Source organism: Tiliqua scincoides, chromosome 4 (assembly GCF_035046505.1).
Source record: "Tiliqua scincoides isolate rTilSci1 chromosome 4, rTilSci1.hap2, whole genome shotgun sequence".
Classification (NCBI taxonomy): Eukaryota; Metazoa; Chordata; class Lepidosauria; order Squamata; family Scincidae; genus Tiliqua; species Tiliqua scincoides.
The window spans coordinates 54,386,340-54,404,314 of NC_089824.1; the positions used below are offsets into that span (position 1 = coordinate 54,386,340).

At 41.1% G+C, this 17,975-nt stretch overlaps 1 protein-coding gene across 1 annotated transcript in view; it reads right to left on the bottom strand.

The window, feature by feature from the left end:
• The window catches only part of TTC39C (tetratricopeptide repeat domain 39C), a 60,216-nt gene continuing 42,241 nt past the window's right edge, over positions 1–17,975 (bottom strand). Inside the window, exons 7-14 of the mRNA XM_066626078.1 lie at positions 16,607–16,700; positions 15,126–15,242; positions 14,306–14,415; positions 12,977–13,100; positions 8,406–8,503; positions 6,792–6,896; positions 1,663–1,701; positions 1–1,257 (exon numbers count right to left, since the gene is read on the bottom strand). Coding sequence (XP_066482175.1) covers positions 1,168–1,257; positions 1,663–1,701; positions 6,792–6,896; positions 8,406–8,503; positions 12,977–13,100; positions 14,306–14,415; positions 15,126–15,242; positions 16,607–16,700 — 777 coding nt within the window. The 3' untranslated portion in view covers positions 1–1,167. The remainder of the gene's footprint in view (positions 1,258–1,662; positions 1,702–6,791; positions 6,897–8,405; positions 8,504–12,976; positions 13,101–14,305; positions 14,416–15,125; positions 15,243–16,606; positions 16,701–17,975) is intronic.

Genomic DNA, 17,975 nt, shown 5'->3' on the forward strand with positions numbered 1-17,975 from the left:
AACTTTATATAATTTCCAAGTATTCAGAAAAAATTGTTAATCTAAAAATTAGTTCTTTAAAAAACAATACCACTTTTAAAATTCTCAACAAAATGTACAATAACTTAGAGACAAAAAAGATTGAAATTGTACATTATTACATTACTTTTAGAATCCTAAATTTATTGTAATGGTAAAGATATGGTGACACAAGAGGAGTGCAATGCCACACGGCATTTGGACAGCCCTGCAATATTTTAATACAACGATCTTCCTCAAATATGGGTTTTTAAACTTTGCTTTTAAATGGCTACTGCTTTATATCATAAGCTTTAGCAGCCTGTGATTAAGCCTTGCCAACGTCACAGCAAGTCTAGGAGTCCACTGTACTGCGTAGAGTGTACCTCTACGATGTATAACATAGGTATAAAATGCCAAACGCAGTTCTTGTGGGTTTAAAAAATAAATATTTGGCTGAAAAATAGAAGAACGTTTCTAAATATTCTCATAATTTAGCATAAATATGGTGACAGTTTGCATTATCCAGTGCATCTGAATGAAGTTAAACTAAGATGAACAGGTATGTTGTGCTGTGAGAATGCCAATCTTTTCAGCTCTGTTTGATGACTTCTGAATACATTTACATTTATTTCTGCTTATGCACAGTTTCCATTACTACACTGTACTGCTTCAACAAACAAGTGGTTCCCCTCTGCCAAAAAAAGGAAAAAACTACATCTGTTTAAAACAGAAACAAACCAGCTTGTAGAAACTGAGTCAATAGTGTTTAAGGAAATCACATGTGCTTCTAGTTAGACTCATTTGTACTATCACAGGTTAAAATGTCCAGCTTGGATGAAGAAAACCCACCCAAAACACTGGAATACAAGAGCTCCAATGCTGAGTTCTCCTGCATAAGCCCCACTGAGCAAGACGAGGTGCCCAACTTCCAGCTCCCACTCGCCAAAATGAGGCATGCACAGGGGAACATTCCAGTGCATGGAGCTCAAGGTAGTTTAACCTTTTTGGTTAACATTGTCTCCAATTGTTAAGACTGCAACAGTTTTCCATCACGAGCTATTGGTGGTTTTTTTCAGAAGAGAAGCTGGCCTTCTCAGCAGCTTTGTTCTTCAAGTTGTAGTCAAGTGCCGAAACTGTGAGAAAGTAAGAGCTGAGGCTTCACAGCTGTCACTGGGGGACCACTTCTCTCAGAGAGGCCAGCGCTGCATGGATACGGACATGCAATCTGTTTTCAAAGTCATACCCTGTGAATTCCTCCTACAATGAAAAACACAAACTGTTACCCTCACTGAAGTTGTGAAAAGAAATAAGAACTTGTGAAGGATGAGACAAGATGATTTCTTTTTAGAACTTTGGACATTTAAATGGCCACTAACTATCAGTGTCAACTGAGTAAGTACAAGAAAAAGGGGTTTAGTTTTCATTTCATCTCCAAAGCAGCCACACTGACTGTTCGTTAAGCATTTGGCCTTCAGAATTCAGTTCCCTCAAAGAGCCAGAAAACATCAAGCCATGTGCAATGTGAAAAGTTATGCTGGATCAGACTACTATTATAGTGTAGCATTCTGTGAGAAGTGGAGTAGCAGCAAGCAATGCTGGCTAAGCTTAGCTTTCATAACTGTTGATGAAGAAAATGCTTCATGTATTCTGAATTTGTTTTACCTTGGCCTGAAGCAGTAATGTTTTGCCTCTTGGCACAGTCTGTGGAAGAAAAAGAGACATAAACAAGAATGTTTTAATCATGATTTTTAATAAAAATTCAAGTTCTGATAATATGAAGTATAAACAACTAAAAATGCTAACAATCAGAAATCTGTGAGCTAATATATTGGGTGCCCTTTGGGGAGAAAGGTGGGATAAAAATCAAATCAATCAATATTAGACTTGCTGCTATCATGGTCGCGACACCCCAGCCTGAGGGCCCTGGCCTCTGCCCCCTTAAGGCGCGGGGGCAGGCAGCAACGTGATCCCCAGATTCGTGTCGCTAAGGGGGCTGCAGGGACTGACATTTACTTACCAGTCCCTGCAGCAGCCTCCGGGAAGTGTGGGGAGCCCTGCACGACCCTCCGCAGGACTCCCCAAAACTTAAAAAGTGAAAGCAGAGCAATCGCACTCCACTTCCAGTTTTGCAGAGGTGGAACGCGATCACTCCGCTTTCACTTTTTAAGCTTCGGGGAACTGCAGACGGCCATGCAGGGCTCCCCGCATCTCCGGGAGGCTGCAGGAGGCTCTGGTAAGTCCAGCCAAGCCCCTGCGCTCTTCCAAAGCGATGCGATCCTGGCGAAAGCATCGCTGCCTCCCCCTCCACTGCAAGGACTTACTGTGGGGCTCAAACTCCCTTGGAGTTTAAGAACCGCTATATGTGACTGCATTTGGGAAAATGTTACAGATCTGTACTTGTAACAGGCTACTATGTATATGCTTTTAACAATGTTAATCAATGGGACTTACTCCTGGGTAAATGAGGATAGGATTGCAGCCTTTGGGATGTTTGGGGATTTTTTAAGAAAACAGATCAGCAACTGCTTGGGAGGGTTAGAAGTAAACTTTTACTTACTTAATTTGATTTGATTTTGTCGTATGGGGGGTGTTAAAAATTTTCCTGCTTGATGATGACATGGCCATGACATCACTTCCAAGTTAGTGGCATTACTTCCAGTGGGTCCTGACAGATTGTCATTCTAAAAAGTAGGTCCTGGTGCTATGTTTGAGAAACCGCTGAGGTTACTAAAGTAGAATTGTTTAGAATTTGGGTTATGGTGACCCCTAGTGGGAAATAATTTTATTGCTGATTTGAAGCAAAAGACTCCATGTGCTGTTGAAATGAGCTGGGCTGTATTAAAACATTTGCACTATGTGCATTTCTCACTGTGCCTTCCAAGTTTGGAACAGAAGCTATTATGTTGATAGGCAAGTTTGTTAAGGTATGTACAGTATACTTAAAAAAAATAATTCCTTAGTTAATTGGCAGAATGCCAATTAACACTGTGTCACCCCCACCACCCCTCCTGGCTACACTACTGCAGGAATATTCATTTCAAGCGACTAAACTCCTTAACATTTATATCTTGGAATGATGCATGGGCTAGCCACCTCTCAAAAAGATACGTATATATTATGTCCAGTAAACCATGAGAGGGTTGATATGGCATTCCTCCAAGAGACTTACTGATGCAGACCATATTAAAAAGGACAACTAGCTGTAGCAGGTGATTCGAATGCCAGAGGAATCACAATCCTGGCTCATAAGCACCTTAACAAGACCACAGAAGAGGTGGTGCGGGATGAAAAGGGTAGACACACTGTGGTAAGAGTCTTTTTAGAAAACAGGAAACTGTTCAGTATATATGGTCCTAATCAACTGGCCCTGTGTTTTCAATACCTTGTCAGTCTTAGTACATAAATCATCCATGGTGGACACTTTAATGAAATATTGGAGTCACTCACAGATTAGTTCAACAACAATTGAAATCACAGCTATGCCTTAAGCAAACTAGGAGTGAGTTGGGACCATGGGATATTTCGTGTTGTGGTGTTGCTAGCAGGGGTGCGGGGGTTGCAGGCTGCACCATGTGACGCGCACCGGAGAGGTGACACCACTACTGGCTAAATTTTTTTTAAAAACATGGTATATTTTAATACCACCACCACGTGATATATCATTTGATGCATAATTTCATGCAGAATGCAATGAAACAAACCGTGTTGAAATATCTCTATTCCAGTATTTCTCAAACTGTGGGTTAGAACCCACTAGGTGGATCACAAACCAATTTCAGGTGGGTCCCCATTCATTTCAATATTTTATTTTTAATATATTAGCCTTGATGCTACCATGGCATGTGACTGCATTTGGAGAAATGCCAGTCTACCAAACTGGTTTTAGGATTGATTTATTCCTGATTTCTAGCACCATGGTTAGCCTAACTGCCTAAAGCTCTACTGGACAATTATGCTTCAATTTTTCTACCTTCTTGGGAAGGGACAGAGAGAATGAGAGGCCACACCTCAATGATGCCTAAACACATCCCTACAAAGAGGCTTTCAGGCAGAGCGTGAAGCTGCAAATAGAAGACTCTTTGAAACTTAATGACACCCAAGGGGTTTCAAGACTGAAACACACTGACAGCATATACAGTTTGGGGCTGAATTATATCCTGTTTATTTTAAAAGATTTGCATCCTGCCTCTTTCCAAAAGGTAGCTAACAAAATAATAAAAAACAAAGAAAGAACAAAACATGAGAAGATTTAAAAATTATCACAATACCAAAATCAAGGAAGGCTTGATGAAACAAGTGCGTCTTGTTTTCTAAGAAGGTAAGATATGGAAGTGCTCCCATGGGAGAGAATTACACAGAGAGGGGGAAACCATCAAGAAAGCTATCCAAAGCGCCACCTCTAACCATGTCTTTGACAGTGGAGAGATACACAGAAAGATCTCTTTTAAATAGAAACAAAGGGCTGAGCATCTTTTGGAACTGGAAAAGATATCAAAGGAAAAGCTGACTTGGTGTGTTCTAATTGCAATGACGTAACTAGGTCGCAATACTGAACAAACGTGTCACACACATAGCAAGCAGATTTCCTCCTCATACAGACACAAGGCAGGCAGGCAGAGTCGGGAAATAGCTCAAGCAAATTAAGAATAGGTCTATTATTTCCTCCATGAACAATGCACAAAGGGTGATTCACAGACATACAGACACAATTAATACGTCATTTAAACATTTCTATTCCATGCTATAGAAGGGTGATAATTCCCCACTGCTTGCTGACTTAATGCCGGAGGCCCTTGAGACAAGCACTCTCCCAGATTGTCTGGACAGGGATGCTCAGCTCTGCACCAGCTACTAGCCAGTGTCACTTTATACCCAAGTTGTCACGGTTATACTGGCACAGATATGCACCTACCACACTTTACTCTGCACTGGTTGTATTCATACCCAACAGGCAGGTTGCAGATCACATTAGGTTACTATTAAGTATGCTGGTGGTCTCTTATCATCAGCCTTCTTCACACCTTGTCCTCTAGCTGGACATGGAGAATGCCTTGGACAGAGTTCATTATTGCAGCTATGCGGACATAATCAGAAGTCCTGAGAGATTCATTAGACTGCATTCCACACAGGGTTCCCACTTTACACATACTGAGTAATGACAGGCAATTTTATCCACTTCAACTTCACTCTACTATTAGGCAGGGTGCCCTCTGTTCCCAACTCCTATCTGACATTGCTATCGAACTGTTTGCTTGCCAATATCTGTCCTTATCAACATCTGGAGGCTGATGTGTTAGTATTTCTATCTAAACCATAAGACACTGTCCCTTAGTTGATGAATTTGATAAACATGACTGGTAATCTTTCTGGCAATAAAATTAATTGGAATAAGTCTGCAGCAACTCACAAAAGGTATTTCTCCTATGGATCCAAAATTAGCTAACGGGTCACTCAAAAGGCAAACAGCCCACTTCAAATACTTGGAAATGCAAAATCCAAAAAATGTAGTTATATTTACTCTCCGCCTTTTCAAATCAAGTTAGATTTAAACTGATGGGGAATGCTTTAATTTAGTCTGTAGGGGATTTAATTTAGTCTGTAGCAGGAGTGGGTAAAATGGGGTAAGGAGGGGTGAACAGGGTGGGGAGGCTGTGGGAAGGGGTGAATCAAAAGAGCATGCTGGATCCTGTCCCCCTTTTCTGCAGCATCCCTGTCCACTTTTGCTCCTCAGTCTTGTGCCAGTGATTTTGCTGGCACAGATCCAAGGAGGCCCATTCTGGGGTGGGAGGCTTACAGAGGTGTACTTTCACCTCTGAAGTCTTCCAATCCTCCCACCATACAGCATGTGTGTTTTTGGTACGGCTGCAGCAGTGGGGGATGGGGGACAGGACAGGATTTGGCTCCTATTATTATTATTATTATTATTATTATTATTATTAACAGTATTTATATACCGCTTTTCAACTAAAAGTTCACAAAGTGGTTTACAGAGAAAAATCAAATAACTAAATGGCTCCTAATTTTGTTCACAAAGTCTCCTATAATTTCAAGATAACACATATCCATGAGTCATATTCCCACAGACAGACAAGCAACCACAGGTCAAAAAGCATGGCTACTGAGGACCTCATTAGTAGTCAAATGATGAATCCTTCAAAGGTGAAAGATAAAACACCTGCCTGACATTTAGCAATGAGGAAATCCAATGAAATCCAAAAGAAAAAATATTGTACCATAAACCAGGAGTTGACAAGAAGTTGCAGACTACCTGGGTGAATTCTTAGATTTGCTGGCTATTTGAATGACAGTCTGATTAACATACAGTCAGAGCAAAGGGCATACATAGTTCTGTGTATGCTTTACATCTGCCTGCATATTTGTGCTATTCAGTGAAGGGAAGGAGGATGACAGGCAGACTATGGTTGATTTTCTCACTAAGATCATTATAACTTGATTGTATGTAAGAAAAAAATGAATACATTGTTAATAGGAAAATAAATAACAATATAGTCACAAGTTCTTTTGTGCCTATCTAGATTTTGAGTCCCTTTGAGCAGGAACCTATTCACCCATTCTGATACAACGCCAAGTACACTGGTGTAATAGTAAACAATAATAATTTAATAACGACCTGCAATACTAACTTGCAACTGACAGCAAAAAGGAAAGGAAGGTGGAAAGCAGCACATTCTATATCACTTGCAAACATTCCAGACTTCTGTCTGAAGCAAGACACCCCAAATCCCCAGCGGTTTAAAAAAAATACATATAAATATACACCACACTGTTACCTGTGGGTTTTCTAACAAAAGGCAGCCAAGTTCATAGCAAGCGTATGGCTGAATATATAAGTTGTTTTGGCGACACAATTCATCTTTAAGGGCTTGCTGAAAGAACTGGAAGAGAAAATAAAAATATTCAGAGCACAGCAAAACCTTCCAGAACAAAAGAAATCTTTACACTAGATGCACACGCTCTTGTCAGCACTTGCCACAATAGCCAACTTTAAGGTCTTTTTAATTTGGGCTGTTAATTGAGTCACACACCAAACCTAACAACTACAATGAGAAGTTAGTACTACGAAAATCACATTCAAAGTCATCAAAGAGATAATCTCACATCCTTGGGTATACAGAATCATTAAAAACAATGGCATTTATGAAGCTCAGGGGAGAAAAAACTTTACAGTTGTTCTCATATGTTAGGAAATAACTGAGATTTTTACACAGCATTGGTCTGAAGATTCTATAAATGATCTCCAAAGAATCAGAAGCATACTGAAGCATGAAGAATACTGGAAAAATTGCTGGCCTACACTTTCGCTTAATGGTGTAAATACAGTCCTGATACTTCAAAGGGTACATAGTAGAAGCTTCCCCATTCTTAGAATAGGGAGATGTATCAATAGATACAACATTACACATGTAGAACTTTAGAATACAAGTGGTAATCTGCAAGGAATTGCTAGGAAAAACATGTTCATCAACATCTGAACAGGACTAGAGAACTTCACACACGATAAAGTAGTTAAGAGTGCCTGGCAGTCACAAATCCCTGCAACGGGTTTTTAAAAAATGGAGGAGCTGGGGAGGGGTCAGAAGTACTGTGCGGAAAGCAAATGGACACTCCAAATCCTGGAAGCGGACCTGTCTGAGAAGTGATTCAAGTGAAAGGGGAAAGAAGGCAGCATTGCTGATTAAGTCCATCACGCAACCTTTTCAAACAAGGAACAAGAACAATGGAACAAGAACTATAACTGAAAAAAATCCTGGTTACCCATTACCAAAAGTTCAAACAAATGGGTTTATGATACCATCCCAGTACACCTGCATTCTCCCTACCACACACTACCGGAAAAAGTAGCTCAACAGTGCCATTCTCTAGATCAGGGGTCTCTAAACTTTTCGGCCGAAGGGCCGCATCAAATATCTGGCACAGTGTCGAGGGCTGGAAAAAAAATTAAACATGAAATTTAAAAAATGCATTACAGATGGAACTTAGATGAATGAATAAATGAATGGGCTTAAATGTCCAGGACTTCTCCAAGCACAAACATAGCCCAAGAAATAAAGCACACACTTAAATAGACCCTCATTCCCTCACCCCACAAGCACAACTCTGGTTGCGTTTGGTCAACTGGGCCAGAGGCTCTCAGGGGATCAGAGGCTGGCCGCGGGCCAGATAGAGGCTCGCCGCGGGCCACATCTGGCCCCCAGGCCAGGGTTTGGAGACCCCTGCTCTAGATCTTTCATTTTTCAAGAGTTTGAGTCCAACAGTTTCACACAAAGGCAGACTATCCAGAAGACTATGAATATCCAATTGCTGGATTATTAATATTACAAATATATTTCTATTCTTAACACATTTCCTTCTCTGCTCTTACTGTGGTCACAATAAAAACGTACCTGAACAGCATCTTCAGCATTTCCTAAACATTTATGTATGGCACCAAGGAGCAGGTTCTTCAAACCAACAACAGCAGTATCATCAACTTCTTGGCAAGCTTCATAAAGACACCAAAACACAGAATAACTCAAAACTGAGTTTTTATACTAGGTATTTCTACTTCTATTTCTCCACAGCCCTCCCCAGTGTTAGAACTAGGGTTGGCCTAATTAAAGAGACATGAAAAGTTGATAGGAAACCTTTTCCTGAATCCTTTCCTTCAACTTAATTTTTATCCAACTGTTGAGTGGGTCAGAAATTCATCCAACTACTATCACCTCCATCTTCTTGGCTGACAGACATGATGAGGATTCTGTCAGCTTCTCATTTTATATAGTCCATTTTACTCCCTTGGTTTCCCTGGTGACAGAAAGCAAGCATACAAGCCCATGTGCTTTCTCTCTTTTGTGTCCCTCTTCATTGTCCCCATGTGTCCTAGGCTTTAAAAAAAGAAGTCTTTGACTAGGAGGTATAATTCTGCAAAATGGGTTTTGCTTAATGAGAGTGATGAGTATACCTGAAAAAAGAGGCTTCTTTTTGGCAGTTTGACTAATAGGTAAAATTATGCCAGCTGGCTTTCTCGCCCTTTACTTGCAGTGCTGATGATGAGCAGTGCACCAGCAAAGGAAGAAAGGACACAGATCAAAACGTCCCCCCAGGCCCAAAAAAGGTTTCCAGTTTTGGAGCATACCTTGCTCACAGAAGCCAGCCTCTGTTCTTTCAAGTCAGCCTCTTTCAGCACGAGAGTGCTCACAAAAGTAAACCCCTGCTGCTAACTGGGGAGAGCAACTGTCCCCATCTGGCCCAGCACTGCATCTTTTCCAGTGGTTGTTTGCTAGTCTCTCTCATGTCTTTTTTCTTAAGATCATCATGAGCTCCTCTGGGACAGAGAAGTATCTTCTAACCCTATGCAAGCTATTTTGTGATTTTTTTTAATGTAAAGCAGAATACAAATATTTGTAATAAAATAATTTTTTTAAAAGCCATTTGCATGAGCATTCATGCATAGAAGAAAACCAGGTAGAGTAACTTAAGAACCAGCTCTTAGTTTCACAGATAAAACCCAATGAAGGTATTTGTAATATCTTCAATTATTTTATTGCATAAATGATAGCTCAAGGCCTATAAAAGACCTTGTGCAAAGCAAGGTTGGCCTTTCCTTTGCTGTCACTGCTGTTTCATAGATGTGAAACAGCAAGCAACGCAGGCAGCCCTTGACCCACAGCCCGCATGAGAGGTCAAACAGTCGGCCTTCACACTGAGAGTAGTTGTGTCAGGCCAGCACGGGCTCCAGCAAGTCTCTGGAGGGTCAGAGGCTCACTGGAGATTGAGAACTCCCTGCAGGATGGACTGGGGGTCCCCGAGGGCCACAAACAGCTCCTCGAACAGGGTTTGGGCACCCCAGCATAAATCTTTTTGCTTTTTTAATGTTGAAACAAGTGCCAGATGGTTTAAACAAGGAGATGACCTTGTTCAGAGCAAATGTTCTGGGATTTTTAAAACTAAATTCTATAATATCTTAATGGAACATGGAATTTCCTGAAAGACTGAAAAGGACAAGAAAAAAAAAGCAGAAAACAAAGTTTTGTTAATGTAAATAAGATTTTAATGAGTGAGGATTCAGTAACTCTGCGTGCGTGTGCATCCCTGTGCATGTGCATGCATTTGTGTGTACATGTACACACATATGCATGCATATAAACACACACAGTAACTGGATTCTCACTCATTAATATCTTATTTGCATTAACAAAACTTCTCAAATTTTTTTTTAAGTGAATAACATTTATGTGTAGACTGAATTCAGAAATCCAAAGAAATTGCATAAAATGCATAAAGTTAGAAAACAAAAGTGAATTAATGTAAAGAGCTCTGAATGTTTTATTCACATGGTCTAGGGAAGAGCGTATCAACCACAGCAGCACATACATACAGTGGGATATTTTAGTCCAGCATTTCAGCCATAGGACAATAATATGCATTCTGCGTATCTTACAGAGAAATGAACTTTTGAAATCTCAGCTATAGCCTGGATTGCTTTTTCAACTCAAAAGCCAATTTGCAGGGCTAAATGTAACCAAGAGGAAGAAAAAGTGGGTACAAAAAGCCCTTGAGCAGTTGTATTTTTTTTAATCACAGTCTGATTTCTAGCAGTCTGATCTGAATAGCTTTAAGCAAATGCCAGCTGCCATGCTGAATCTGTATCCCTCCCTTCCTAAGGCACAGAGCTTCTTCAGGGTCCTGCAGACAAATGACATCATCACTAAGATGAGCCTTGGCATTCAATAACTTCATCTTCAAAAGGAAAAATATTGTTTTCTCATGACAAGGCTGATATCAGAGACAGATACTTATTTTCATTTGAACACATATGCCTGAAGACTTACCTGGTGTGGTTCACAACCTTGAAGAACTTTATTTAAAAACTGGGCCACTAAAAAAAGAGGATCTGATGTGATTCACTATCAGAGAGGTAGCCATCTTAGGGCCTAATCTTAAAAAGTGTGTACTGGCTCACTGCTGCAAGCATGTCATAAAGCACGCTTGTGGGCCCTCAGCACTGACCCAGTGCCAGAGCTAGTCCAGCACTAGCTGATGCTGGGCTAGTGCAGGTGGAATGCTGGTACTCTGATGCTCCACGGTCGCGAATTGCAGAGTGGAAGAGAGGGAGGTGGGGGCATGGGGGGAGGCGGCGTTCTGGGACAGCGGGAAGGTGGGGAGGAGACACACCGGGGAGGGAGCAGGGTGAGAGGAAGGCAGGATCCTGAGCTCTGTGTCAGGTCACGAGGCCCAGCACAGAACTCTTTGATTCTGCAGCAGCTCCAGAACTGCCACAGAATCTAGTAGCCCCATTGCAGGGCTACTTTCCTTACCTGGGGGAAGGGGAAAAAAGTCCCCTTCCCCAAGGAGCCAACGGTAGTTGCCCAGTTGTGCTTAGGATGCCATGGCAGTCATTTTCAGCAGAGCAGCAGAATTCCTACATTCCGGACAGCTCAGAATTGGACTCCTCGTCTGTTACAGCAAAAATAGAATCTTGTAGCACCTTAAAAGCTAACCAATTTATTTCAGTATAAGCTTCTATGGATCTAGAACGGGGCATGAAGCAGAACTGCTACCAGTGTCAGAAAAGTTTTCAGTTTAATCATAACTAATAAACTGAATAGTTGCATTTCTGAACTTTAAAAAAAATGTTCTGTGCTGGTTGCAGGCAAGTGGTAGGTCCTTGCAGGAAGAGGGAGATATGACACTGTGCAGGGATAGCAAAGTGAGTTTAATAGATGTGACCTGAGATATTCAAGGGCTATTGCCATGACTGGTTGCCTGCCCACCCCAGAGTGCCCCCAGATGCTCTCTGGCATTGGTTAGGCAGGTAGAAAATTAGGCTATCATATATGAACCAATCTGTGGAGGAAGCTGCTGAGCTTGTATTATCAAAGCAATCAGAGTGAGGCCAGGAAGGTAACTGGCAGCACATCAGCCCCAGGCTGGAGAGTTATGATCACTTGTAGTGACGCCGCTTTCTGTAACAGGTATCCCACTTAGAAAAATGAAAGGTTGCTTTTGATTCCAGGACTGGTTAACATCGAAAAAATTAGGGATCTGGACCCACCTTTTCGTGCAAATGCCTTGACTGGGCTAGCTGAGGTAATCTTGGTTTCGATGTCTTGGGAAAATGCAGGAGCAGTGCTGTATCCAAGAGTATCCCCAAATTACAAACTAATCCTTACCAGAGTAGTACAACCCATATAGATTTGGCAAGACACCCAACTTTCTAGTGTTTGATGGTATCTGAACTAGCCAGGACAATATAAGACAGATCTTGGGACCGTGGTGGATAATTCACTGAAATTAGCAATTGGGTGGGTGAGGAGCACATGCGCATGCTAAGTCAAACACTTGTCTGACTCACTAACATCTAAAACTAAATTCCATGTAACTTAGACTTTCAAATGAATGTGATGTGGGTATAATAACTGGATATGGGCACCAAGAACTTGAGATGGGGTATTTCAACATTTAAACCAGTGCAATACCATAAATCAAGTCTTTCAGCATGCTTCTGCACAGGGTTTAAGGTCTATGATCATGAGCTAGCTATGGTCATAGAAATTCCATAAATATCCAGCCACTTCCTCCAGCACTTCTACAGACATTACTTATGCAGATAAAATCAAAGGATTTACTCACACAATTAGATAAATGTAAACAAGTCATGTGATCAAAACCCACCAGCTATAGTGCACTATTATTTTGGCTTGTAACACTGCAAGAAATATTTTAGAAACAAAACTTTTCCCAATGAGGAAGAGGACTCCATAGTCCAAATGTTGCAATCTGCTTTAAAGACATCAGCCAACTCCTTGTGTTTATTATTTCAAGGCAAGAATTTATAACGTGTCTGTCATTAGATGAGCAAACCACTTTCAGCCTTTCAATTGGCACAAAATTACTAGCATAAGTGACAGAAAGCAAAGTGTTGTTTTATGGAAGAAAACAGTGAGCACAAAAGATAAGAAGTCACATCTTGTACCTTGACTCATGTGCTGTAGGTTGGTGAAGGAACAGTTTGGAAGAGCTTTCCATAAATACAATACTTCAATAGAAGCCAGCACACAGAGTTGTTTAGTTGGTTTTTGCTTCCTAAATCTATCTGCCTGCAAAACAGCAAAAATACTTATTTCATTTCCACCCAAGTTCTGTAATCAACAGTTTTAAGTTAAATTTGCAAAACTGGACAAACTCAACACTGTAGTTCTGTTTGAAGAACTTTAAGAACTTCATCCTGAAATTACAAAGCTGAATGACTGAGGGCGGTTCTGTGTGTTACAAAATCCCCATGCAGTGAGTTCTTCTGTCTCACAATATATCATGGCCCTTTTTACACACCAGGGCATGCCAACGTCCAGGACACAGTCCCACTTCTCTATACATTCAGTATATGCATGAATGCAAGGCCACCCCAGGCATGAAGTGACCTGATGCCTCTTTCACCAACGGCAGATGGCAAGGGGGTGGCAGATTCAGAATGCCCTTCACTCCAAGTATGCCACCGCTTCCCTCCCTCCAGCCTGCTGCAGATGCAAGCCACATCAATCCACTTCCCATTCATTAAAAACAAGTGGAAAGTGGATACAGTGCTCTGTACTGTGCTTTGTCACAGGGTTTTTGCTCCCCATGTCCAGGCTTGCTTCAGATTTTATTTACAGGAACTGCACAAAGGCAGAAGCTCCTTCAGGTGTGCAGTCTCTTTAAACAAAATCAGAAACCCACACTTCCGGGTTTGCAAAAACGGCACAATGACGGCACAAAACGGTAAGGGTTTTGGTTTTTCCTTTTTCAGCATGGTGTGATAGCACCAGCAGTTCCAGAGCCAGTTTAGGGTGATGGACCCAGTCAGACTACCCCTGTATGAATATACAGAGTGAGAAATGAACAAGTAAGCAGGACATAACAGGTATCTATTCTTCTCCTCAGGATACACAGACCAAAGAATAGCAGCATGTTAACATTATCATTCAGCATTCCTTTACTACTTTCTGAATGAACAAGGGCTTGATTTAGCTTTCCCAGTGGAATTATTTCTCTTACTATTTTCCATACCTATGCACATTCCTGCACCTGATATGGGATATGTGTAAGCTGTGGGTTCATTCTTGTCTGCCCTGCCTCTCTCACAAAAAAAAATAATGTCCAAACCAGCAAAACAATGTATTAGTTATACAGGATATCTCTAAATCTATGTCTCTAACAGAGAGATGGTGGGAGATGAGTTCAACAGCATTTGACAGGAGGGGGGAACAACATATAGGGGAAGATTACAATCCAATGACCAAGTCACCCTGTTCTACGATAGCCAGACCTTTTTGACTGAAAACTGTTCGATCTGATTATTTTTTCTTTTAAAAAGCTTCTGAACTTCCTTGAATACAATATGTGCCCCATTCACATCACCGGTGGCTCCTTGACACACTGTAATAAAGAACAAAAAAAGTGTTCCAATGATTTATGGACAAGAGACAAGGAAATGCAGACACCAGACAACATGAAGGTGGAAAAATATGGCATGGTCACAAGAAATTGGTCTAATTGAGCATCAGAAGGATACAAGCTGTAGTTCAACAGTACTTTTGAGTTCTATGGTAGAATCCAGAGAGGTTTCTTATGGAATTAGTTGTAAGCATACCACAAAGAGCTTTGTACTTGTGTTTTCCAAACAGCTCTCCCACATGCCAAACTGCTCTTGAAATTGGGGGCAGGAGTTTCAAAAGTAGTTATGATACAGCATGAAAAGAAGGAGAGGAAGGAAGGTCTACTGCTTAGACAAAAACAAAATTCACCTCAAGTGCTCCTTTGGGTTCTGGTTCATGAGGCTACTCTAGAGCAAGCAGCACAGTCATTTCAATCATCCTAACAAGACTGGTCCTTAATTAAGTGACATTTCAAACAGAAAAATGGAAAACCTTTACACTTTTATACATACACTTCCCAGCATTATTGCCATTGTTCCTGCATGAAGTGTTGCAGTTCACATGGCAAAACTTAAAAGTAAAGTTACATAAACAGGTCTAATCGAAGAGGCAAAGAATCAAAATGCAGAGTTCTCATGAAAGGATGTTGCTGCTGTATACTAACTGATGCATTCATTCGTCTCCCACACACAACAAACCTATGGACATAACTATACTTCCCTGCTGTTAAATAGGCATAGTAGCACTGGGACCATCTTGATTCATTTTTAAGACGCTCAAACGATTCAAATGCATCCTTGAAATTCATTTCGATCATGCTGCACCAGCCTACAAACAACAACAGTTTAAACAAAGGAAGGAAACCAATTTTACATAGTATATAAGCACAGCTATAGCATAACTGTAAGGAAACAAATATCTGGAGAAGAGGGAAACTGTCGCCCATTCAGGGCTGAATGACTTGGGATTGCTCCATCGCAATTGTAGCGCAAGACCGCTTTTTGTTCACGGGCCATTGCGGAAATGGCTGGGAAGGAGTGTTGGCTGCAAACAGCTTTGCCACTCTTCAAGAAAAACATCTCTTTTCAGCTACGCCAAATTTGGGAGATGATAAAAAAGCAATACGAAAGGGGTGATTAAATAGCAAATCAAGACTATCTTTAACTATACTAGTAAGGATCTGTGTTCAGTACAGATTTGTCTATTTGCAGGTTACCCCTGCTAAACGGGCAAAGGGGCACCTGTTAGAATGGATGTTCTTTTAGATTTAGCATGGGAAGAGCAACAGTTCCTATTCATCCGAGCAGAGCATCCCTCCCAGTGGCTGTTTGCTATGCGCTCTCTCTCTCTCTCTCTCTCTCTCTCTCTCTCTCTCTGATTTTATGTTCTTATGAGACAGATAGCCATCTTATTCCTTTGCAGTGTAAACCACAGTGTGAACCTTTTGGTTGAAAAGAAGTACTGTACATAAATACACACAACATTTCTTAAAAATTGGGAAAAGATCAAGCAAACATTGGGATTTCTAATGCAACTGTAGCCATAAATACATTTGCAAAAGTCTGGTCAGTGAGAGATGCATCTTTATTTACTAACACTTCAATCTGATGAACACTTATTCAGAACAAATAGATAAGTATGCTCATGAATCTATAGCTTTATAAACACACACACACACACACACACACACACAGAGGTTAACACTATATCTTTTTTACTCTGAAGCGAAGCTGATGAAAGAAGCACACATTTCAAAGACTCTGTGTGCTTCAGTGGTCATAGTAAAGCAACTGCTTGAAATTTTCCCCTTGATTATTCACCAGCTGAAGACTGTAAATTATCATATGCTTTCCATATGCAGAAAAACATTAACAATGCTTCCAATGATCAAGTTCTGGGTCTATTTTAATATAATGCATGCTTATAACCAGGGTTCCCTCTGAGGTGTGCAGATGAGCAGCCACATACCTCCAAGCCAAGTACCTCATAGTGCAGAGGTCAGTAACCTGGAAGTTTGGCAACAATGTGAAGACATCATCACCAATCGACCAGGCGCAGTATCCCAATGAGTGGCAACTGCCAAAGGGGTTCACGCACCAACGTGCTTTTAGGCGCTTATAGGTTAATGTTTTTCAGATATAATGTTGTAGCAGTATAACATAGAAAAAGAGAAGTATATTAGTATTATGTACCAATTTCATATAGGCAGACATGTTGAATCTCCCTCTGATCAGTTGCAAATTCCAAAGCAGTATGAAAGGAGGTCAAGGCACTGTTGATTTGACACTAAGAAGAAGAAAAAACTCTGCTATTACCAAAATGCAAATATAAACAAATACCAATTTTAAAAATCACAGTTCAAAGTCCTCTCACATAGTTTAGAACTTGCAAAACATTTTATTTAATTATCATCTAGCAACGTAAGTATATACTTAGAAACCAGTAGGTAAAGTATAGACTGGTTGTATGTGGGAACCTGAGTATTAGATCCTGCTGTTCCTTTGTCAGGTCATAATGCTGCAGTGACACAGCTCAGAGAATTTTCTCTCTCTGCTTATCTCAAGTCAAAGTAGCATTTTCAAGGCCTAAACTTGGCAACTCTATGCCCTCTTAGGGCGCAATCCTAACCCCTTATGTCAGTATTTTCCAGCACTGGCATAGCGGTGCCAATGGGACATGTGCTGCATCCTGCAGTTGGATGTCACTCACAGAGACCTCCTCAAAGTAAGGGAATGTTCATTCCCTTACCTCAGAGCTGCATTGCCCTTATGTCAGTGCTGAAAAGCTGGAAAGCACTGACATAAGGGGTTAGGATTGCACCCTTAGTCTCCTAGCCCACAGGATCAAAGCTTTTAACTTGAGATATCTGTCTCTCCCACCTGCCCTTCTCTTAAGTTCATGCACATCACTCCACTGCCTGCTCAGCCCCACCCATCAGCCAATTTATCTCTGACCTCCCTGCCCTATAGGGTAGGCCTGTCCTTTAGTAATATATCTCTGGCCTCCTCCAAGACAGCCATCTAATCATGAGCTTGCCCTACACAGTGCCTCTTCTCATTAGGCCTGTTCTGGAACCAGCCTAAGACCAGAAGCTGTGATGAGAAAGCTCCTATTTGAACAATGTCCAACTTGCAGGTATAAAGGGGTATTCAACCTAATCATGAAGCCAGGGGTGGCCAACCTTTCAACTTTAGGGCTCTCAGTTTTTTTAACAATTGTGTAGAAGAAGAAATTTCAGCAGGTGCAGCTTGTCATCACACAAACAAGCTGCACCTGTTGAAATTCCCTTCTCTACACAACTGTTAGGTTCAGGAGTCCTAAGGTTGAAAAGTTGGCCACCCCTGCATTAAGCAGGGGTACAACTTTTCAGAGGAAAGAAAAAGAACACTGAGGCAACACTTGTCTAGAGCACTTTACTACAACACAGATTTTCACATCTACATTCAAAACAAAACACTATCAATTTGCTCAAAGTCTTGCATATACGAATATGTCCACAGTTCTGAAAAACACTCATTGTGTACTCTGCAGAGTCTCTGTTCTTTCCCCTCCAACTTAAAA